At 34.0% G+C, this 24,649-nt stretch overlaps 3 protein-coding genes and 1 pseudogene across 3 annotated transcripts; 2 read left to right on the plus strand and 2 right to left on the minus strand.

Annotated features, from left to right (window-relative positions):
- The first annotated feature begins 1,652 nt into the window (after positions 1-1,652).
- LOC113849522 lies at positions 1,653-2,486 on the plus strand. Its single transcript, XM_027479482.1, has one exon. It carries the CDS (start codon positions 1,653-1,655, stop codon positions 2,484-2,486), a length of 834 nt encoding a protein of 277 aa, XP_027335283.1.
- Positions 2,487-6,351: 3,865 nt separating this feature from the next.
- Positions 6,352-7,776, plus strand: LOC113849523 (hydroquinone glucosyltransferase-like). Its single transcript, XM_027479483.1, has one exon. The coding sequence runs from the start codon at positions 6,352-6,354 to the stop codon at positions 7,774-7,776; it is 1,425 nt and encodes a 474-aa protein (XP_027335284.1).
- Positions 7,777-21,689: 13,913 nt separating this feature from the next.
- Positions 21,690-22,840, minus strand: LOC113849524 (annotated as a pseudogene).
- LOC113849696 (hydroquinone glucosyltransferase-like) lies at positions 22,446-24,649 on the minus strand. Its single transcript, XM_027479785.1, has one exon. It carries the CDS (start codon positions 24,534-24,536, stop codon positions 23,142-23,144), a length of 1,395 nt encoding a protein of 464 aa, XP_027335586.1. The 5' UTR covers positions 24,537-24,649; the 3' UTR covers positions 22,446-23,141.

Genomic DNA, 24,649 nt, shown 5'->3' on the forward strand with positions numbered 1-24,649 from the left:
TTTTTATTATTATTCTATCTCATGGCTTTTGCTAAGAATTTGATTCCGGTGATTTCAAATAAACCCAAAACCTTTCTTTATACCAAAATTCCACTTTTAACATATGGTTTCATAAAACTTTCATAGATTATTAGTAAAATATGTTACTTGAATTCTCATGGGGTCGTTACATATAGAAATAAAACTAAGGCTCAAGAATACTCCCCTTATCTGGAAATGGGTCTGAGAACTAGATTCTTTGCAGGCTCTAGGGAGAAACTTCATATCTCAACCTGTAACACTTTTCAAGAACTAGAGTTCTTTCTAACGTCACATAATATATTACTATCAGAAGGAAAAAGAGTAGAGAAATAGGAATTAGATTTGAAGATTGGGCTCCAGAAACTTACTTAGATTAGATCCGAGAAGAATGGATGTTTGAGCCCTGATCCAACTAAGATTGGGAGATATTGAAGGCTTTCTCTAGGATGGGGGAGAGAGAGAGAACAAAGAGATCAGAGAATGAGAAGTGGTTTTGGTAAAAAATAAAATTTCTAATCATAGAAGTCCTTAAATATCCTTCAAACTCGCCTTTTCTCGCTTAAGCGAGCATGATCTCGCTTGAGTGAGACTTACCTCGCTTAAGCGAGATAGCCAGACACTGATTTTTTTTTTATACTTTCGCCTGGGTGAGACGTATTCTTGCCTGAGTGAGGATAGGTCCAAAGAGCACAATGTTTTTCCTGCGACACCTCGTCTGAGTGAGGGTGTTACACTTCTTCCACGCTTTTAGGCATTTCGTCCTTGAAATTCACTCATTACTAAGCATACTTAAAAATCCTCCTATATCTTTAGCCTAGAATACCTAACATTTTCTGCCTTGATCATGTTGGTTCTTCTTATGAATTTGTGATACTCTTTCCTTTTCCAAATTTTTAACATGTTCCTTTTTCTCCCCTACTTATGTCATTCGTTTCAACACTTTTACTCAAAAAAATTACATACTCTACACTCAAACTTGATAGGTCCGCTAAGATTTCATAACTACTCTACATCCTGACTTGGCTTCCCTTCTTTCACGACATTGTCTCCTTTAGACAATGGTTTTCATATTCTTTCAAATTTATACTTAGTAAATTGTCAATAACCCTTCTTGGGATGTTAGAAACATACTTCCTTGCTTAATTTCCAATAAAATTTTGAAAAAATTGATTATAATTCAATTTACATAAAAAAGTTATACTTAAAGATATATATATATATATATATATATATATATATATAATATCCTTGGTCATGTTCTGCTTTTTATGTTAATAAACTCGCAGAAATAGAAAGAGGTACTCCCAGGTTAGTTATCAACTACAAACCTCTTAATCAAGCTCTCCAGTGGATTAGGCATCCTATCCTCAATAAGAAAGACCTTCTTAACAGATTAAACTCTGCTAAGATCTTTTCAAAATTTGATATGAAATCTGGTTTTTGGCATATCCAAATTTGTGAAAGTGATAGGTACAAGACTGCCTTCACTAGCCACTGCTCCTGATCTCATTCTTGAGGATAGACATGATTTTATCCAAAGTTTTAATTCTAATAATATTTATATTTGGAATATCGATGGATTATCTGAATATAATATCATTGACAAACTCCAAAATATGTCTGTTGTCGCTATGGGATATTTTACCAATCAAAATATGCCTGAAGACATAATTGTTTATATTCTAGTTGCAGGTTTCACTGGCCAACTCAAAGGATGGTGGGATAATTATCTCACTGAGGCTGATAGAGAAAATATCCTCTCTGCAGTAAAAATTGACGACAAAGGTAAAACCATTGTCAGTGATAATGAACACCTCCCTGATGCTGTATATACCTTGTTATACACCATCTCCCAACACTTCCTTGGTGACCCTTCTTTATGGAGAGAAAGGTCGGGTGAGCTTCTTTCCAACCTTAGGTGTAAATCCTTAGAACATTTTAAGTGGTATAAAGATACCTTTATGTCTAGGGTCTTAACCAGAGAAGACTGTAACCAAGCCTATTGGAAAGAAAAATATCTGGATGGGCTTCCAAAATCTTTCAGAGATCTTATTAGGAGTAAACTTCGAAGTAATTCCCCTAGTGGAGAGATCAATTATGACAGTTATGACTATGGTCAACTTACTGCCATTATCATCCATAATGCCATTAAAGTTTGTCAAAAGGATAAACTTCAGAAACAGCTTGCCAAAGAGAGAGCCTTGAGTAAGAAAGATTTAGGATCTTTCTGCGAGCAATTTGGTCTTCCATCTTGCTCCACCAAAAAGAAGAAACAAGCTCCTAAGAAAGAGGCTGTTGAAACCTACAAGAAGCCTTACAAGAAGAAGTACAATAGGAAACCTCCTTCCAAGAAACAAGGGGAAAGTGTTATCCCCCACCAATATTCCCAAAACACCCAGAACAGGCGAGATGAAATTCTTCTCCTATACCTTTACCTAAAGGGATATTGTTCTCAACAGTCTTGATGATGTAATCAGAACTATTTTTCTTAGATTGATCTTCAGGAACATATAATGTATCCCGAGGAACGACTGGGATGGTCCAGTCATCCATACTCTGGTTGATCTCTTCGAATCGAACTTCTTCGTCGAAGAGGTTATGTTTGGGTGTGATCTCAGGAGAATATTTCTCCTGATCATTAAAAAGATTGGTTTTGGTAGGAGAGGAGGAAGATGAACTAGAGCCAGAACGGAAAGAAATGCGAGAGAAAGAGCGCAAATTAGATCTGGTTATTCGTGAACTTTTTTTTTTTTTAACAAATTTACAAATTCTGAAATTCTTTTACTATAGCCACTAGCTTCTTATGTTCTGGTTTCTTTTGAATACAGCGTCGTCAAATTAGCCTTATTGCCCTTTAACCACACGGGACTTACTGCTACAGCCCTATTCAAAAGAACTAAGAACTGCTGTACTTCCAGTAAAGGATTTTCATAAACAAAGATCTGTACAAAAGCAATATTTCAGAACCATTAGTTCGTGGCATTGTTACAGACAGGGACGACCATTACAAGTCTCACCCGAAGAGCCTGTCAGCTGTCCAGCCTATAAACCATGGTTACAGAAATTTCATAAATAAAATTTAAAGTCCAGATCCAGAAGAACATGGTTATAAATAATCAACAGTTATATTCCTACTGGATCTATTCTCGCAACTCTTATTTATAGGATTCAGTATAAAGTCATGAACTCTTGTGCTTCTAGAGTCCTTCTCAAACCACAAAGAGGTGAGACTACTAGGCTTTTATAAAAGGTGTTCCCAAAATAACTTCATTTTTTAGATTTTTTACAAGGAGAAAGTTTGTTTCAATCTTAAGTCCTTGAATTTCAATCATAGCTTTAGAAAGCTTATAATTAATTTTAAGTTTCGAACCACTATCAGTGCTGAGTTTTTCAGAAGTTTTTTCAAAATATTTTGTAAGGATTAAACCTTCTAAAATACAGTTTGAATCAGCACCTGTATCAAAGAGGGCTAAAGTATCAAGAACAAAATCATCAATAATGATTCTGATATTAATGTAAAATTTTTGAATTTTGACCTTGTTGATCAAACACATAAAGGTTTCTTTTAGATTACCAGAATCAATACATTGTGTACACAAAAAAGGAGATAAGAGAGTAGTTTCACCTCACTTAGAGACGATTAAATATAATTGTTCTCAAAAGTGGAGTTTGGACGTGGAACCGCTCTCTAAAATTATGAAAAAGTTTAGCAAAGTTTTTAATAATTTCAAATTTTAAACATTTTCGTATCACCTAATGGACTAAGTAATACCATAATGAATAATTACAAATAGTTAGAAATATTTCAATATCTCAAATATACCTAATAAACCAATAGAACAATAAATATGACAATGAATAATAAAATCAAATTTAGAACAATTCAATATCCCAAAATAATGAATAGAACAATAAAAAAAATGACAAATTAATACAATTACATTGATAAACAACATTGAATAATGAAAAAAATCCTATAAACTTATAAAATTTGTTTATATATTGTACTCATGAAAAAATCTCTAAGTAATTTAAGAGGTTATTTGAAAAATATATCTATATAGTGAATCATCTGTTTTGAAGCATCTTTGTCCTAAAGACCTGAACTTGCCTCTTTGCTCAATAAGTGATAAGGGAACTAAAAAAGTAAATGAAAGAAGTATTTTACAATTCAAGGACATTCATATATATTAGAGTCTTGATGAAGATGTTTACTTGTTAAATAGGTTATGCATGTGTTCGATTCTTAAGTTGTTGGCAAAGTAGATCTATATAATACAATGTTTTATTAGAATAATTGATGATAATTAACACCCAATATTGTCTATCATTAGTGAATACTTTTAAGTTAATGACAAAAAGAAAAAATAAATTATGATATAAGAGTCAAATATGCATGACAATAGAAACAACTCACCAACATTATAAGGTGTAAAAACCAAGTGATTTTCTCCCATTTGACGTTTCAACAATTTAGCTATATGTTGATTTGGGAATGAGATTGAACTTCTCATTCGGCTCATCATACGGAGATATAAATGAAAACATAATTGTCTTATCAGTGTCATGTAAATATGCTTCACACAAGTATCTAGTAGTAGTACATATAAACAAATAAAATGCATTAGAATAACATGAACATAAAGTAACTTTATTAATTGAAAATTATGTAAGAACAATTACACTATATAAAGGAAAACGTTAGAGACACTCAACCAATAGCAACGCATAATCTCAATGGTGTTTTCTTTCTCCACTGTGTCATAAAACTCCTTTCCCTAGTGCTTAACACCCATATGAATGATTGTAGTATCAATAGCCTAATTACTTCTCACCAAAATTTTCATCATGTTGAAGCATGCAACACCTTAAGTCTATACAAACTTTCCCTAATTGCTTGGATCAGGATCAGCAACAGATTCCTTAGTGTGACTTGTTTCTTTTTCTATCCCTTTACTTGATGATGGTGCAATCTAAAATCATTACTAGCTTTTAGATTTAATATTTATAAATTATGTACATTGCCTAAAATTATAAAGAAATTTACATGCATACCTTTGGTCCTAAAGTTATTAGGGACAATAGTCAGACAACATAGGTACTTATTACATCTCTTAGGCATAAAAGGTTTGCTTCATCATTTGGTATAGGCAATGTAGACTCTTCTTCATGTCGCTAAATGCAGTTGAGAGCTTAGCAGTTCCACGTGTTAACCACTCTCTTAAATAACGAAATTAGATAATGGTTATTAAATAATTGCTCTCCAAGTAATGTTTAGAGAGTGGTTCATTAGGAAAACTCTCTTAGTTGAAACTTAGAGAGTCATTCAACACTATTCACTCTTTAAGTTTCTTATTAGAAAACAATTTCTGATAACTACTCTCCATGTTCACTATTCATATACTAAGATGAGTTTTTATACATGAGAGTAGAAAGAATAAACTTTGATTATTAAATCTTATAAAAAAAGTTACATAATCATTCATATATAATTACATTATTCATATTTACACTTCTCACTCTCATATATAAAAATTTTAGATCTAACACTTCTCTACTTTGCACGGAAATAAAATCATTAAGCAAATTATTAGCTAGTTGCTTAAGATAGCAAAATATTTACTTAAGTATGAATATGAATTATCTTAATTAAGTGAATCTAAAATTTGCTTAAATAAAAAGGTGTAAGTATAACCTAGTTGTATTAGCAAATTTTACCTCATTTAAACAAATTTTATCTTGCTTAAATGAATATCAATAAACTTAAGTAAAAATGGAACATAAAGCACTCATTAGAGACAAAGGCAAGCAAGCTTTAATTAAGTGATTATTATATATAGAGAACAACTTTGTTAAACTGAACAATTTGCTTATGCAACTCCCAAACTCCCACCTCACTTAATTAAGAAAATAAAGCAAGTAGTATTTAAGTCAATAAATTGAAGTACTCCAAGTGGCTATATGGTCCCTCAATTTAGTTTATCTACCACAAACTCCTCTTCCATGCGGTGTCCTAGCCTCCATCATCATCAACATTATCATCACATTGTACGGATTTTCTAATCTTTCTGTTTCATGCACTGATTCATCCTCATTTTGATCTTTCTCATTAGATCTTTCTTCTATCGTACTTCCTGTCTAGTAATTTCTATCACTGGATACATCCTCTCTCTCTCTTTCTCCCTACACAGCAAAGCAAAGAGGACTTGCATTAAATACTTCCCTTTAAGCGTGCATCGCGTGGTAACAACACCGACATATAATAATATATCGCACGAACAATATATTTAATGTCTCCAAACCACAAGCTCAAAGGACCAATACCACTCCATGGCCAAAACAACACATATAGCAGTAGTTTCAGTCCCAGCGTTTAGCCACCAAGCCTCCATTATTGAGTTCTGCAAGAATCTCGTTAATGTTCATCAGCACTTCCATGTGACTTGCATCTTCCCCACCATTGATGCCCCAATCCCTGCCACCACCACATTGCTTCAATCTCTTCCATCCAACATCGACTACACTTTCCTAACTCCCGTGAACAATGAAGACCTTCCACAAGGTGTTCCCAATTTGTTGCAACTCCAACACGCAGTGTGTCAATCCATGCCATCCTTCCGCAATGCATTGAGGTCACTGTGTTCAACCACGCCACTCGCTGCTTTGGTTGCTGATCCTTTTGCCAATGAAGCATTGGAGATAACAAAGGAGTTCAACCTCTTATCTTACGTTTACTTTTGTAATTCTTCGATGGCAGTTTCATTTTTATTGCGTTTGCCAACATTACATGACCAAGGTTTACGTGAATGTCTAGATCATCTCACAAGGACTATTCAAATTCCCGGTTGCATACCTATTCAAGGCCATGACCTTCCAAGAGATTTGCGATCCAGTGTTGCTTATGAGTTTATGCTTCAACGTTGCAAGAGGTTCACTCTTGCGGATGGTTTCTTCGTTAACAGCTTCTTTGAAATGGAGCAAGGTACAGTCACAGCCTTGAAGGAAAGTAGCAAAGGTGGCAACCACAATGCCCCAGTATATCCGGTTGGACCCATCATACAAACCAGACCAATTAGCGAGAAAAACATGTTAGAATGTATGAGGTGGTTGGAGAAGCAAAGTCCCAACTCGGTTTTTTATGTGTCGTTTGGGAGTGGAGGTAGTCTTTCTCAGCAACAACTTAATGAGTTAGCGTTGGGGTTGGAGTTGAGTGGTCAGAAATTCTTGTGGGTTTTGAGACCACCTAATGATGTAGCAGATGGTGCATACCTTGTTGCTGCAAAAGATCATGACCCTTTGCAATTCTTACCAAACGGGTTCTTAGAAAGAATCAAAGAACAGGGGTTGATTGTTCCTTCCTGGGCACCCCAGATCCAAATCCTCAGTCACGCATCAACTGGTGGGTTTTTAACCCATTGTGGTTGGAATTCAATACTTGAGAGCATTCTGATGGGAGTGCCAATGGTAACTTGGCCATTGTTTGCTGAACAAGGAATGAATGCGGTTTTGCTAACAGACGACCTCAAAGTGGCGTTAAGGCCCAAATTTAATGAGAATGGCATAGCGGAAAAGGGGGAAATTTCTAAGGTGATTAAAGGGCTAATGATGGGTGCAGAAGGAAACGAAATTCGCCAAAGAATTGAAAAGCTCAAAGATACAGCTACTAACGCATTAAAGGAAGATGGTTCCTCCACAAGGGCTATTTACGAATTTGGCATGCAGATGGAAAATTTCCAGGGACGACCCTTAAACTAAACTAGCCTTATAAATCAGGTTGCACTAAAATTTTAACTAAGCCTTTCACATGGATTTTAATTTGTTTGTTTTCACGGATTTCTCTCTTCCAACTATTTTAGGCATGCTTCTAGTTAACTTAAAATTATGAATCAAATAACACGTGTTCTACCTTTTGTTTGAAAAGTAGGAATCCTTGACTAGCAGCTAGTTGAGTGGTATATGTATCCTAGTTAATTTAAAATTCATGTTATATTTGATTTTTTAAAGATAAATTGTGTGTTATCTTTAAAAGTTTTTAGAGTACCGTACATAAAAAGTTTTAATAAATAATATTTAGATATGTGTTTAAATAATAAATTATTTAATAATAAATTTATGCCATAAAAATGGCACAATTTGCATAAATTTAACATGAATTTAATAAATAATCTAAACGTTTACAATATTTATGGCCTAGTTTGCATAAATTTTGAGAAAACACATTTATAAGAAAAAAATTAGTATAAAAAATTAATAAAACTTCTTTTATAAATTAAAAATAATTTAAATTTTTTTATTATTTGAAATTTTTTTTATTTATTTTTTAAGAAGATAAATTACTTTTAATTTATAAAAAATTATTTATTTTTATAGTATTTTTTTCTTTTATAAGTAATTCTACAACTCCACCAAATTGAACACTAATACACTCTTTTAAATTTGTTTTACAGGTATTATGTATACAGCCTTTTTCACTTTTTGACAAAGTTTGCTTTTGTAAAGTACTAGCAAGTTACATTGCTATCAGTTGTATTACAATAAAATTATATATTTAAATTAATTAAATAATTTAATTAATTCTATAGTTTATAAATAATTATATATTATAAGTTTTTATATAAATAGAATGTATATATAATTAACTTGAATGAATGGAAATAGATTATCTATAGTTTGCATGAGAACTTCAACCTGCAGTTTCATTTTTGCTTAAGCAAATCCCTTGTCCCCTTCTCTCTTTCTAACTCTCTCCCTCTGTTTACCCCACCGCTTTCTCATCTCCTCCCCCTCACTCTCACTTGGCCCCTTTCCCTCCACTTAGCCTCGCACCTACCTCTCCTTCCCTTCTCTTTCTTTCCTTTTTGCTCTTTCCTTCACCCTCTCCATTTTCCTTATTCTTTTCTGCTTTCCCACCTCTCCCTTTCTGCTATCTCTTGCCTGTCTCCCTTACTCAAGCAAAATTTTTTATTTTCATTTAAGCGAATTTCTCTGGTTTAAGTGAAAATCACTTTTTATATATTTTGTTTAAGTGAATTTTGGCTTACATAAAAATAGATTGCAAGTTACAATTCTCGCTAAAACTATAGAGGATCTAAATCCAACTTAATAGCAAAATAAAACTAAATCCTTTATTAATGCACAATAATTTGATGAAACTTTCTTTATTGAAATTCTAGAGCATTTCCTTATCATGCCTTTACAAAGCTGCAAAGACTACTTTACAACCACTATTTTATGTTGACTAAAAGCTTACTATTTTATATTATTTGTATAACATATAATTAGTCTTAAAAAATTTTTAAATTTATAAAATATTATTAGATTTTATAAAATATTCTTTGACTAAAATCTTACAAAATGCTAAAATTACATGCTTTATATGAGAATCAAAACTGAGTAAATCAGGATTATATGTCACAGTTCAAAGGTGACATAATAATTATATATGTGACTTGATGAAAGATAGAAGTCATTTTTTAAGCGACTTCAAAAGATGAATGATTAACATTGACACAATAAGTGAAAATGAGCAACCTTAGACCAACATCCTTGAGGAATACAATGTTTCTGAGAACAATTGGATGAAATTAATATATGGAATAAAAGGAAAATGAGCATCATGTTACATGAAGGAAGTGTTCACACTTAGAATGTGAAGTACACAACTAAGTGAAAGTGTAAATTTTGATTTTAAGGCTTGTATGAAGTCTTAACCTTAATACAAATGAGTAAAATTTACACACAAACTATTTTTAACCTTTTTAGACAAGAATTTGCATGTTTTTTTTTCCTGGTGCATATAAAAAATGAACGAATCTTGCCCTTTGTTTGAATATGCCATTACTACGGTCAACAGAAATGAATCATAGAAAGTATCATTTGATCATACCTCAAATTTTATATGTTGCAATTATAGAAAATTTGAAACATCTGGCATCCTTTGTTCCCATGCATTTAAGGTTTTTGAAGCAAATGATGTTTAGGTTGTGCCTAAAAAATACATTACTAAGATATGAACAAGAAAAATTTGTTCTGGAATTATACATATGTCAAAGGAATAGAGGATTAGGGGGATCCTAAACTTGCTATCGCAAAACGATACCGACAATTAACTTCTAAAATGATTAGACTAGCATCTGAAGTATCTAGTTTAGAATAATATTTTAATTGGTAGATGAATGTGTAAACACGATGTCTCGTCAACTTACACAACTTCAATTAAATGAACAAAATAGTGAGAGTCACAATGATGAGGTCCCTACATCAATCATCAATGATGGTACATAACCAAAAAGTTTCAAGCACTACCCAACCATGAAGAGAAATAGGTATAAATGATTTAAAAGTTAGGTTAAGCTATAAGGAAAAAAGAAAAAAATGGTCCAATAAGAAGTTAATCCTAACAGTAAAATTTTGAGGTACATATATTAATGCATTTATCAATAATATTAAAATTTATCCATTATTATTTGTGTTGTGTGTAATAAGCTATTAATATTTTAGGAATATCAACCCACCCCTTCTCAATCTTGCGACATCCATTGTTTGACACCTCCATCTTATCATTCCCCTCACACTTTCAACAATCAATTCAGTTTTACTACATTATTGACGATATATTTAGAAACATAAAATTACAAACTTATTCTTCTTATTTAATTGTAAAATATTTTATCCAAATATCTTTCTTTTCGTAGGAACCTTTGGATGACACAACTCATTCAATCCTTGATCAACCTTGAGGAATTTTGTAGCTTCTTTGTACTTTGTACATTGTAAATGTAATAATATTATTTGATGTATATAATATTTTGTATTTACTTCTGTTATATTTTGGCTTTGATGACCACTTTTTGTTAAAAAAATTTTCAAAGTCTGCAATATTCGCTTAAGTGGACAAATTTTGCCTAAACTAACATTATTTACTTAAGTTATTTCACATTCGCTTAAGTTATTTTGGTCACGCTTGTAACATCCTAATTTTTACTCCCTCCATGTTCATGTGTGTTACCACGATTTAATCTATTTCAAAGGTAATTAAATGCATTTTTACAAAATTTTACGATATTGGTAAAAGTACTTATTTTATTTCGTTAAAATAATTCATCTTTAAATACATGTTTGATTTATTTTTGAAAAATGAGATTTTTCTAATACTTTGAATTATTTAGAATCTCTTAAGTATAATTGATTTCTAAATTTCTTGCACACCAACAAAGGTGGGTAGTGGTGTAAGGGCTGGTCCTTTACTTTTGACTTAGAGGACTTTTCTAAAATGCATTCTTTCTCCTTTGGCAAAGCTCTCTCACTCTCTCTCGGTTTGTCTTCTCTCTCCCTACCATTTTCTCTCATTTTGCAGCAAGCATTGTGCTGAAAACTAACCTCCTTCCATAGCCAAAAACCTTGAACACTCTCCCCTCCATTCTTTGAGCAAGATTTTCCTACTTTTCCTTCTACAAAACTCGAAATAGCAACCTCCATTGCATCAAGGAAACTCATTTCTTTTGCCCTTGCATGTTGAAAGGAGTGTGTTGATTGTTTTCTGAACATCCAAGCAAGGTAAAAACACTCTTTCATCTTTCTTTCTCAATGTTTTCACCAATCAAAGAAAAGAGATGAAGATTTTGCACCTCCTCCATGAAAAAGCATGGATCTTTCTGCGTCTAGCCACTGAGTGAGTCAATTTTGTTTGAGCTAACCTCTGCATATTTGGATTTTGCAGTGAAATATCTTTCAAACGCAAGTGGTTTCACTCAAAACGGACATCAAAATCATAAGTTATAGTGAAAATGGTGAGATCACTCCTTGTTCTGCGTTTTCAGTGTTTCAGCAGCAAAGGAGACTGTTTTTCTCATTTCTGTGATCTCCAAAACCTGACATGAAACATCCTTATGTATTCTTTGCAGAATTATCTTTCCAACAATGTATCTTGAGCTCTAATCCGACATCGTTTGCCCCTCCATCGCATAGAATACATTAGCACCTTCATTTCTGCATTTTCTGTAGAAATAGTGTAAAGAAATAATTTTTACGCCCTCTGTATTGATCTGTTTCAACCTGAAAAATTAATTTTTGTAAACTACATGAAAACATCTTTCCAACGCATATTTTTATGTAAATTTTGAACTTCGTTTGAATACCTTACGAAATGAATTACAAAAAACAGTGCAAATCTGAAAAAAATTGCGTGAACAGAAGTGAAGTTTGATTTTTCTGTACTTTCCTGTGCATGAAAACTTAATTTTTAAAAGTTTATTTTGACCCTTAGGATCTTAGCTTTGTAACAAAATTTGCAGATCGTGATTTGGACATCGTTTGAATCCGTTACACTTAATTTTACAAACATTGCACAAATTTGAAGTTTTCCAGTTTTCTGCAATAAGTGCATGGCTGTTTCTAAATTTTTAAAAATACTAGCTCTTGGCCATTTTGGCTCAAAGGATTCTGATAAACTCCTCTCTGAACTAGGAACGCAAGGAACCAAGAAACTGCAAATTTTGACACTGGAAAGCCCAAGAACATGCGGACTACCTCACTCACCAAGGTAAAGGGGAGGAGGTATTTCAAGTAAACATTAAGAAAGGAAATGAATCAAAGAGGGTTGTCCCTTAACCCTGAGGTCTAGAACACATGTATTAGGAGACATGTGGTGTTGGAGTTACATGTTGACATTTTTATATTTACTTGAGACTTTTGATGTTTTAAAATATAATTATGAGTATATTTTAATTTTGACAAATTTTGATTTTTGGTTGAAAATTATTTTACACTTGATGTTTGAGTAAGTATTGCGAAAATTGTAAATTATTTTAAGTGAACTATTTAGTCAAAGCTTGTTGAAAACCAAAGATCAATTAAATGATTTTATCGAAATGTACAATATGAGTAATATCCCAGGTATATTTGAAAGGATATATTATGTGTTGTGCTCTTTGAAAATATATGGTTTAGCGCATGTGTTGTGTGAAGCACTAAGAATATGCATATAGGCATATGCAGGGTGAGTGGGCACCATTTGTGAACTTGAGCCCTTTGAAGGTGGAAAATGCGTGATGATACGCTGAGAGTAAATTGGTATGTAAGTATATGCGCTCTAAGGAATTTGGCCATGGTTTCAGCTTTAACCCTGAGTTTAATAATTGAATCCAGTGACTAAAAGTAAATCTTTGTGAAAACTTTGTTTTCTTTCTTTTTTGAAAATAAATGAGTAGTGTAACTCTAGTCGGGTAATGGTTGGAACTCAAGGAAAGAGACGAAGCTAGTGAGCTTGGAACACTTAGAGAAAGTGCATTGAAGCACAGATATAAGTACTTGCCAAGTGAAACTCCAAAAGTGTGCATGACTATTCATAAGAAAAATGTGTGCAAAATCTCACTCCCCTGTGAAGGAAGTCACGAGGTTATTTTATAACTGCTGTTGGTGAAAGACAAGGAGGACCTCGACGTCTAGGGGATTTAATGAAGTTGGGTGACTTACCAATAGTCCTATGAGTGTCCTAGGCCCCGGAACTCTGGCTGGGAGTCTCCACGCGATGCTCCTTTATCCTACCTTCTCTTGAGGCTTATCTTGTTGGTTGAGCTAGATCGGTCGGTGGAGGTTCGAGTCCCCACCATACATGCGAAATGTAGGCTGGCTAGTGAAACTCCTAACAACTTCTGAACAATAGGATTGTTATGGATCCAGAGTCGCATAAGCATGAAAATAAGATTTTGCCAAACCAAGAGTTATCATTTGCATTAATCATGCATCATGTAATTAGACTTGCATTTTGTTAGATTGTAAAAGTTACAATTCTATTAATGTGACGTATGCTCGTACTTACTTTGTTTTATTTCTTTTTTGAAAAATATTTACTTGAAAATATATCTCACTCCTTCTTTTCTTAGTTGAAATATGCTGTGGTGTTGGACATTTTCTTTTAGTTGTCACAAATCTTGAGGATGACCTTTCTCCGTCTTATTCTCCACGTTGAGCTTAATTTGAAGATAATCCTTCAGATACCAAGGAGATAGAAGAGGACCTTTCCAAGGAGTCCTGACCGATGTTTTGTTATTTCTTTTGTTGTCCGATGCTAAGGGACTCCTCTTGTTGTACGGTGGAGAATTCGATACTTTATATTTTATTTAGTAGCTTGGGTGTAATGTACTTTGTTTTGGTACTCTAATGTTCGTGGATTGTGTTTTAAGATTCTTGGATAAATTGCGATTACTTTTGATAATTATGGGATTATTTATATGACCAGGTTTATTTTATCAGTTATCTTCTGATTTTTATTTGAATGGAATTAAATAGGCAGAAAAATTGGTTCTTCAATGCATTCAGGTAATGAACGTGAACTCTGTGGGTTCGTCCCATAAGAGAGTTCTAGTTGAAGTGATAAACCACATGCTGTATCTCATATTATTAGTAATTGGCTCATAAGCAAGTGAAAAAGATTAGAGTCCACTTGTATAGTTATGTCAATACATGGTATGGCTATATTATTCAAGTGGTACTTACTAATGTTATGATTTTCTAAACTATGAGTAAATGAAGAAAACAAAATCTCATGAGTAATTATTAGTAATAAGAGTATGACATGAATCTTTATAAACTGTTGCTTATTAGGTGCATGAAGAATCAATATCCATGTCGTGACCACGTGTCACTTTAAATTATATCAGAAGCAAGTTCTCAATACTCAAGAATGAAAATGGTATCCATAAACCAGGTTGAATAATCCTATGCACTCATGTTTCATAAAAAAAAAAATCCTATTTGGTCTAAGACTCTTAATAGCAATTTGTATACATTACATGTCAAGTTATTTAAAAGTAGTAGGATTGTCGGTCACGGTCGTCGTCGCCGTTACAACGCTTAAGCTAATATGAACTTTGAAAAAAAGGTGTTCTCTATCCAAATTTCTCTTAAACAAATACCAATTTCACTTAAGTTATTTCTATTTTGCTTAACCAATCCAAAATTAGATTAAGTGAATTTTAGTTGCTTAAGCGTGATGCATGTCTGTGAATTATGGCTCTCTGTCCAATTTTCACTTAAGATTATCACTACTCGCTTAAGCGAAGATTCACTTAAGCCTTCTAGATTTGCTTAAGTAGTTATTTTAAATATCTTCCTCTACTTGCTCTAAAAATCATTTAAGCTAAATTTTCTTTTGTGCTTAAGCCATTCTATTATATGCTTAAACGAACCTATTTTTGCTTAAGCAAAAAATGAATTGGACATCTAGTTCCTGCGCAAACTGGAGACAATCTGGATTCGTCCATAGCACCATATTTTAGGATTAGAGCCTTGTTGTTCTTTCATATGCAAATATGGTAATTTACTAGTGGTTTTTTATTCAACAAAAATATCTTCACCAACTTTTCGAAGAAAGGCATGCTTTTAGTTAAGGTAGCAAGTGACTTTTAGGTGAGATGGTTCAATAGAGGTGATTCTAACGTACTCCCATTCGTTATATTTGTTGCATGAGGTAAAAATATATTTTCTAAGAGTTTGTAAACATTGTGGATCGTTGATTAAAATTAGGGTTAAAATGAAAGACAAAAAATCAGTAATGCAAGTGAAATTTATGAAAGAATACATTGATAATTTCATGTATATGTTTGTGTTCCTCATTTTCTTTGTCTTTGTATCCCTTTTTTCCTTCTTCTTTTATTCTCATCTCATTCATAGGACATGAACTTTCTTACTATCTACCCTCCACTGGTGACTACGCAGCTGAGTACCATCACTTTCCATTTTACTTTGTGGTTATATATTATGATTCATAGCATCAATGATTTGCAAATGGCAAAAATCTTTACACATAAAAAATATAATAAACACAAAAAAATTAGAAAAAGTTAAAATTTTGAAATCTAGTTTTTTCAAACCCCTTCAAGATCGAATAGATCTAGAAAAGTTATATGAAATAAATATATAATTTGCATAAATCTGAGTTTTATGTTAAAAGTTATACCCTTTCAAAGTGTATGATGTTAAAGACAACAAAATTCAGAATTTTTCACTACCTAAGTTTTTTCAAATTTTATGATGTCAAAGTTTAACATGATAAAACCCAAAATAGCTACTTGATTATCAATGTTAGTTTTACACTTTTACCCTTTTTATGTCATGTCTATTAATCCTTGTTGTTGTAATTCTTAACTTTTTCACCAACTAATCTTAGCCATTCATTTTACATCTAAAAATATCAATGGCTTAAGCTTAATTACACTTTGCTTACTGAAAAATATAGCTTTCTTCAATTTTCACTTCATGCAAGGAATGGGAGGACATTAAAATCACCCGTTCAATAGTCGTTATTTTAGAAAAAGTAAAGATGTCCAATTGGAGCTCATTGGTTTAGCGAGAAGACAATGAAAGGATAATTTACTAGGGTGATTCTAATGTCCTCCCATTCACTTTTATAAGCAAGAATTTTAACAAAGTAATGTTTTTCATAATAAGCAAATATGGTTAATTGTCAACCATTAATCTAATTTCATGTTAAATAAATAGTTATAATTTAATGATTTTCAGGTAAATGTTTTGGGAATAATAGGTTAATGAAAGGTAAATCGATAAATTGTCACCTCCTCCTTCATCTCTTTCTTCTCAACCTGTTTGGAAGTCCTCCTATTTCATCTCTCTCCTTTCCTCCCAACCTCCATTTCCAACTAGTTTACTGTCAAAACAAGCAAAGTTAAATAATTATTATTGCTACCTTGGTATGAACTTCATTTGGGTTGGGTAAATTCATATTTGTTGATGTTGTTGAGAGTGAGTTAGAGCTTTGTAGTGAGTGAATTGACTCAGAGTGAGTCATGGGCGAGTCAGATATGATAGATATAGAAAGTAACAATTTTTACATCGTTAGTTTCTATATTGGTTAAAATAAATTTAAAAAAATGCTACTTTCTAACATAGGTTCTTCAGAGAACTGATGTAGCAAAATATTTTGAACTTTGAAGGGACAAAACTTTTAACATAGAACTTTGATTTACGTAAATTATATGTTTATTTCACGTAGCTTTTTGAGATCTATTCAACCAAAGAATGTTTGGACAAACTCTTTTTCCAAATTTCCAACACTTTCTAATTTTTTAGTTTGGTACATAATTTATTGGTGTCTGTTAAGGAAAATATTGTTGAATAATGGAAACAAAAATTTTAGCAGAATTTGATATCCTTAAAAATGTAAGCGGTGACTATATACAAAACCTTACATAAATAGAATGCAAAAAACAAATTAGAATTTTAATAAATTAAAAATTTCTTTGACTGACTGAAACAAGAATATTGACTAAGTCTTAACAATGGCAAAGCTCTAAGCCTGCGGACGAATATCTATCAAGACTAATTAATGGTGTTCCACGCAATGATTTTAGGGCGATTGTTGAGGATTGGAGGGTTGTTGAGTGTTGTAAGGAGGATTACAATGTTGATAGGATGGAAATGTGGTTCAATTTCTTTTTCTTTTTTTATGGTTATCCATCGAGGCACTAAGACCCATGAAAGCTAGCCAACAAGGTGAGGGAAAGCAAGACCATAGGCCTCCTCTTTAAGAAATGGAATAAGACTAAGAGGAGGAGATACAATGGGATGGAATCTGAAACTATGATCATGAGCAATACTAGCAAGGTGATATGCACTCTAATTTGCTTCTTTAAAGATATGGAAGATGCCAACTATATTAGCCATCTTGGCAACCCATCCTGGCAAGATGCACTGCTACCTTGAAATCCATCTTAATCACAATACGTTAGAGATTGTGAGCCTTGATGAGTTTGAGGCCTTTAAGTAACCCCCAAAGTTCTGCTTTAATTGTAGAGCATGTACCAATCTTGCAAACAAATCCATACACAAATCTACCTTGATCAACACAGATAACTCCTCCACAAGTAGCTTCAAGAGGAGTACCAGAGACTGAACCATCAATATTGAGTTTTAAAAGGTTGGTAGTGGGGAGACTCCAAGAGATAAGGGTCTCAGATTTAAAGGATCTTTTCAAGATCCTTCTAGAGGAACTATCGAAAGGATGACTCAACATTGCATAGTCTATAGATCAACGAATGATGTTCTGGAGAACGGAAGAAGAAGACTTGAATATGTGATCATTCCTAGCATTACAAAGCTGCCAAGCAATCACGCCAAATAGCATGCTCCAATGCGATTCTTGCATTTTGATGCTCCCATTGAGATTAGCTTTCAGCCATCTATGAATTCCAAGGCTAAAGAATGCCGCCAAAGAATCCTACAATACAAAAGAAGACCAAACAGTATTAGCAAGGGGACAATCCATGAGAACATGCATTACTGTTTCAATGGCAAAATGACAATAGTCTTAACTATCATCGTTAGAGAAGTGACGCTTCTTCCTTTCCTCATTTGTAAGGAGTTAGCCATGGGCGACTTTCCAAAGGAATGTCTTGATCTTCTAAGGGTCTTCCCAATTCCAAACATTGTTGAAGATATTATCCGGGGCACTATCTTCCTTGAAGCCAAGAAGGAAATTGAAAGCAAACTTAAAAGAGAATTGTCCATTACTTGTGAGGGACCAAGAAGGGAAACCTTTGCCTTTGGAGTGATGAGGCACAGGATAGCTAGCAATCAAAGATATAGTTTCTGAGTTGACATGATGATCCATAAGATTCCAATTCCAAGAATCATTGAGACCATAAGTAGCAATAGGAATATCCTCCATATCATGAGGGATACCTATGGGAGCCAAGTCTTCTAGGGTGAGATTATTAGTAACCTATTTAGTAGACCATAATTTTGTAGTTTGACTATCCCTAATGTTCCACTTAATATTAGAGATCATATGAGGCCAAGCCTTACAAATCCTTCTCCAAGTAAGTGAAGCATTCTGAATGGCTCTGACATAAGGACCCTAGCCCAAAGAGAGTTAGGATTGGTGATGATCCTCCAACCTAGCTTCATCATAAACACCAAATTAACATCTCTAAGCTTCCTAAAGCCAAGTCCACCCTTATCCTTGGGAGAGCAGATGGTATCCTAGGGATATAAGGTGACATTTTCTCTTCTCATCTGCAGAGCCCCATATGAAATTCTGACACAACTTATCTGCTTCAACACAAATGCTGAGAGGAATAAGGTGTGTTTGCATGACATACGCCAGGATACTAGAGATAAAAGATTGAGTGAGAGTGATACGACTAGTCATAGACAGCGAATGAATTTTTCAATTAGAGAGCTTTTTCTGGGTTTTGTCTAGGATAAAAGACTAGGCATGCTTGTTGGGATGACCCATTTGGATAGGAGCCTCCAGGTAGGTAACTAACTCTGTACTGATAATAAAACCAAGTTGACTACCAAGAGAATAAGCCATTTAATTGTTGACATTTGGGAAGAAAAATCACTTTAGACTTGCTATTGCTCATAAAGAGGCTAGAAGCCAAACTAAAATTATCAATGATAGACTTTACAAGCTAAACTTGGTCTTCAGAAGCCTCTAATATAAGAATGATGTCATCTGCAAAAAAATATGAGATATGAAGACCATTTCTACAAAAAAAAATAGGGGTTTCCTGTTATTATTAGAAACAATAGAAGTAATAGCATGTGTAAGATGCTCAAGGCACAAAACAAATAAGTAGGGTGAGAGAGGATCTCCCTAACAAAGTCCCCTAGAAAAGGTGAAAGTTTCAGAGGTGTCTCCATTCCAGTTCATAGAAAAGAAGAGGAAGTTGTGCAAATCATAACCATATTAGAGAAAAATCTTCCAAGACCAGCTTTGATAAGGGTATCTTGCACAAAGTCCCATCTTAACTTGTCATAGGCCTTTTCAAGGTCAAACTTGAGAACCATATATCCCTTGTAACTTCAAGAGAGCGCATATTATGAACAACTTCCTGAAGAATAATGATATTATCAATGCCTTGCCTCCCTAGGACAAAGCTACTTTGGTTAGGAGAACCTAGCTCTGGCATAAGATGTTTTAGTCTTTAAGTGAGAAGCTTGGTCATGATTTTGTAGCTCACATTGCACAAAGAGATGGGCCTAAAGTTACTGATATATTCAGGAGTGTCTACCTTCAAAATAAGGGTAATTAAGGTGTGATTGACCTCCTTAATTTGAGATGGGGCAGTAAATATACTCTGAACCAAGCCTATGATCATAGGATGAAGATGTTTCTATTGGGATTTGAAGAATAGAGCATGTAGACCATCAATGCCTAGTCCCCAGTGTAAGCTAGCCCTTGTCAATCCATCTAACCTGTTTCCATCCCTATTTGTGAAAAGAATCTTATAATTATTGGTTTTTTTTTTTTTTTGTGCGAGGTAGGTACTGATTTTTGCTATAGAGGAATACCCATATTAGATGAGGGTGGGTCCACAGGAGGCATGAATATTAGTGCTAGATCATCATTTATTTCCAAAGGTTCAGAATTGATTTTCGTTTGCCTTGACCCATTAATCTGCTACGACATCTTAGGAATGCCAGAATCAAAATTATTCTCACATGAATCATTATTTAAAGCAGCAAATCTCAAGCCATTATGCGTGTGCGAGATCTTGGAATCACCAAATTAATAGCGCTATTTTTGGAGGATATTACACACTTCCCATGTGGCAGTTTCGCAAGCATTCATAGACCAAAATGGTGAGATGATAATTCTATAATTGTAAGGGTGTTCGTTTTCCTCCATATGTACCTCAGCTTCACCGTGAGTTTTTGTCATTTTAACTTTCTTTGTACTACGTGAGATTTGATCATGTTCCTCTATAAAAAGTTTTTCACCTTAGGTGTTGTCATTTAGAGAGCTTTCCATTAGATGTGATTATTTCTATTAAAATGTGATTCAATTTCAAATATGTTGTTTTAGAATGGACTCTCGTGAGCATAAAATGCGCTTCATAATTTTTTGTCATTTTTCTAAAATTTATTTAAATAAATTTAAATTTATTTAAGTGAAAAAATTAGATAATTCAATTTTCATTTAAACTGAAGAAATTAAAAGAAATCTTACTAACTATTACTCTAATTATACCAATTAAAAATTATATTAAAATTCTATTAAAATTCATTAGAAAATGCACTTAAAATAACTATGTACAAACTTAATTACATTTTTATTTCTTATAAAAGTAGTATTTTTGTGATAAATTCTTTTAAAAGAAATTTAAATTTCAATCCCTAAATTTATTAAAAAATTAAAATTTAATTTCTCCCATCAACTTCATCCCCTAAGTGATGTATTGGCTGTCCTTACCTACCGTTAATTTTTTAAGTGATGAACGGGCCTGCGGAAAATCACTTCATATATTTTTTAATATTTTATTATTTAAAATTAATATTTATAAATAAATCTCAGATATAGATTTTAAATATTTTCAACAAAGTTTGTTGAAACTCTAATTCGTATTCCTTGGAGCGCCTTCCATCAAAGTCTTTTACAACAAAGTCAGAACAGTTTTTGAAGACATTCCATTAACAGGACGGGCAATACTAGATGTTTGAACATAGCTTCAGCAGAACATATTGTCACAAAATACTGCGAGTGAAGAAAGGTTACAACGGTGGAATCGAGTAATTTCTACGATTCCCTCTTTTCAATATTCAGTTATTCACACTTCGTTGCTATAAAATGGGGCACAAGAATGCTATTTGTTGTAGAAAGTGCAATTTTTTCGAATTAAAATTCATCCAATATCAACTCCACCCTATGCTCTAGAGCTACCACCATGATCCCTCTCAACAAGGGTCACAGGGTCTCGAAATCCTCTACTACACTTAGGACAAACATCAATTTTAACCTTTGCTCCAGATCGGTTGCCACCCCTTTCATGAACCTTTTGCACATGGTCCATCAAAGTGGTAACTGAGGACAACTTGGCACCACATTGTGGGCATTCTGCTCCACTTGACCACTGCTACGGCTGTGTCCCACGCTATCCCTTGATGTCTGCCAGGTTGATTCCACCGCTCAACTTTGACATGCCAGCCTCAGCTGAAGCTCGAATGTTAGAAGCTGCATTAAGAAAGCTTTTAGTCCACTTCGATGATGTTGAGGTTGAACTTGAAGTGGGTTTGGACTCCTCTTTTCTGCTCCTATTCGAAAAACTCGTGAACGAAAAACTTGGTTTCCAACTTTTTAGGCCCAGGGCATTTATGATCAGGTCCATACCGATGCTTCAAACAAGTGTTCACATTGCAGTTCCTGCACTTAATTGTGTTTGAGAATACTAAGATCTCTCTGCATCCAGGAACAGGACATTTTTTCTTCTTTGTGACTTTCTCATAATTTGATGGGTCGCACTCGGTGTTAACATGGTTCCATGTTATGTTTGAAGAAATAAGGGGAAAAATGTCTACGTACTTTAGAAGCTGTTTACATAAATTCTCTGTAAACTTCTCCAAATGCGTCCTTCGTCCAATAGGATTCAGTACTTATTTGGTTTAAAATTGAGTAGAATTAATAATTTTTATAAAATTTATTGAATTGACTGAAGTAAATCCAGAAATCAATTTAAAACATGCATTTTTATTGGAATGTATGTATTGCGTTAAAAAAGTACGAGACTCGTTATCTACGTATTTCCAAGCAAGCACATAGCCAAAAGCTACATTTGTAAATTACTAACAATCATGCATCTAAGGCACATTGTAAAGATATCAGACGCAGACGTTGATTTTAATCGCTCAAGCTTCTTGGAACTAGAAGAATTAAAAGGGCACAACGAGAAAAAGAAAATAAAAATGATACTCATCAAGAACATTTTGAATGGCCTAAGCTCCTAACCTCTCAAAACTCCAAAGGAAAACGATAAGATTAAAATGTTTATAACATGTTTTCTTCTTCACCTGTTACCATGTTTTCATTTTTCCATTATATTCCATATGATTGTAGAATATGTTGACCAATAGGCAAAGATTAGATCTTTTTCTTGATAGGTTTATTGTCTATTTTGCCTGTCAGAAATATATTTTGATAGCAGAATTTTTAGTCCCACGTCGTTTTACTGACAGACAATGAGGAGTAACCTTTCCTCCATACATTCTTTTATGTCTAACAATTGAAAAGTAAAAATAAATAAGAGACAGATCAAACAAAACCAGAACCACTTCAAGGTTGTTGGAAATTTATTAAATAAAACTAACTAATGACATGATAATTAAAAGCCTCTGAAATTGGCAGCCACCACTGAAAGATTCTTTGTGGATGATCCATCTTCTTTTATGGCAATAGCGGCAGCATTCTTCAAATGGTCCATTCTTCTTCGAATTTCCATGCCTTCTTTACCTTCCATCAACTCTCTCACTACCTTAGCAATTTCTTCTCTTTCAGCCAACCCACTGTCATTAACTTTTGGTCTCAGTGCCACTTTTAGACCATCAGTTAGCATTGCAGCATTCAGCCCTTGCTCAGCAAACAGAGGCCATGCTATCACTGGCACACCCTGCACAACACTTTCAAGCACTGAATTCCAACCACAGTGAGAAAGGAACCCCCCAGTTGAACTGTGACCAAGCACTTCAATCTGAGGGGCCCAAGAAGGGACAACCAAACCATGCATCTTGGTTCTCTCCAGAAAACCCTCTGGTAAGAACCCTAGAGAGTCCTCTATTGCAGCATCAAAGTAAGTAGAACAGGTCACACTGCTAGGGGCTCTCACTACCCAAAGAAATTTTTTACCACTCAATTCCAACCCAAAGGCTAATTCATTGAATTGATCTTGGGAAAGTGTGCCACCACTTCCAAACGACACGTATAAAACAGACTTGGGTTCTTGCTTATCCAACCATGTCAAACACTCCAACCCGTTTTCATGACTGACTGACCCATTCTGAATTATGGGTCCAACAGGATAAACCATGGGCTTCCCTTTGACCTGTTCCTGCAAAACTCTAATAGCCCCTGATTCCAATTCATGGAAGGTATTCACAAAGATGCCATCAGGAACATGAAGTCGTTTAGCACGTTCAAGAAACCTCTTGTAACCTATGCTAGATTGATGTCGAAACGGAGGAGGGAGATCTCTCCAAGGAACAGGTACACACCCAGGAATCTGAATAGGATCTTGTGGGTCTCTAGACTCAGAAGAAAGTATCTCATGTAGCTTTGGTGAGTAAAAGTAGCCAGAAAGCAACATAGCTGATTGAGGGAGGTATATGTAAGACAGGAGGTTGAGTTCCTTAGCAAAATCCAAAGCTCCATTTGCAAAAACGTCCACAACCAAAGCTACAACCTTTGTTCTAGAACATAAGGACTTCAATTCTTCCCTTATGTAAGGCAAAGAGAGATTCACTGAGAGTTCAATTTGGATTGCAAGGAGAGATGGATCAGGCACATGATCAAGAGTGACGGAGGGTAAAAAAATGGAACTTATGGAAGATGGAAGGGATTGAAGGTAAGTTTTGGAGGAGATGGGGGGGGAGCCAACAGAGGGAATGATGCATGTGACATGGAATTCTGGGTAGAGATGAAGGAGGCGTTTGGAGAACTCAAGAATTGGAACCAAATGAGTGAAGCCAGCACTAGGAACTACTGCTATGTGTGGTTTCTCCATTGGATTAAATGGGATTTGCGATTAGAAACCAAGATTTGATAACAGAGGATATGTTGTATTATATAGGGCCTCTGCTTTCTCCATGATTCCCATTCTATTTTGTCGTAACCTCC

The sequence above is a fragment of the Abrus precatorius genome, unplaced genomic scaffold (genome assembly GCF_003935025.1).
Source record: "Abrus precatorius isolate BTA unplaced genomic scaffold, Abrus_2018 Scaffold9, whole genome shotgun sequence".
Taxonomy (NCBI): Eukaryota; Viridiplantae; Streptophyta; class Magnoliopsida; order Fabales; family Fabaceae; genus Abrus; species Abrus precatorius.

What these genes read in the sequence shown, in the direction of transcription:
- LOC113849522 (XM_027479482.1), top strand. Translation starts at nt 1,653, where the DNA reads ATGGGATATTTTACCAATCAAAATATGCCTGAAGACATAATTGTTTAT.
- LOC113849523 (XM_027479483.1), top strand. Translation starts at nt 6,352, where the DNA reads ATGGCCAAAACAACACATATAGCAGTAGTTTCAGTCCCAGCGTTTAGC.
- LOC113849696 (XM_027479785.1), bottom strand. Translation starts at nt 24,536, where the DNA reads ATGGAGAAACCACACATAGCAGTAGTTCCTAGTGCTGGCTTCACTCAT.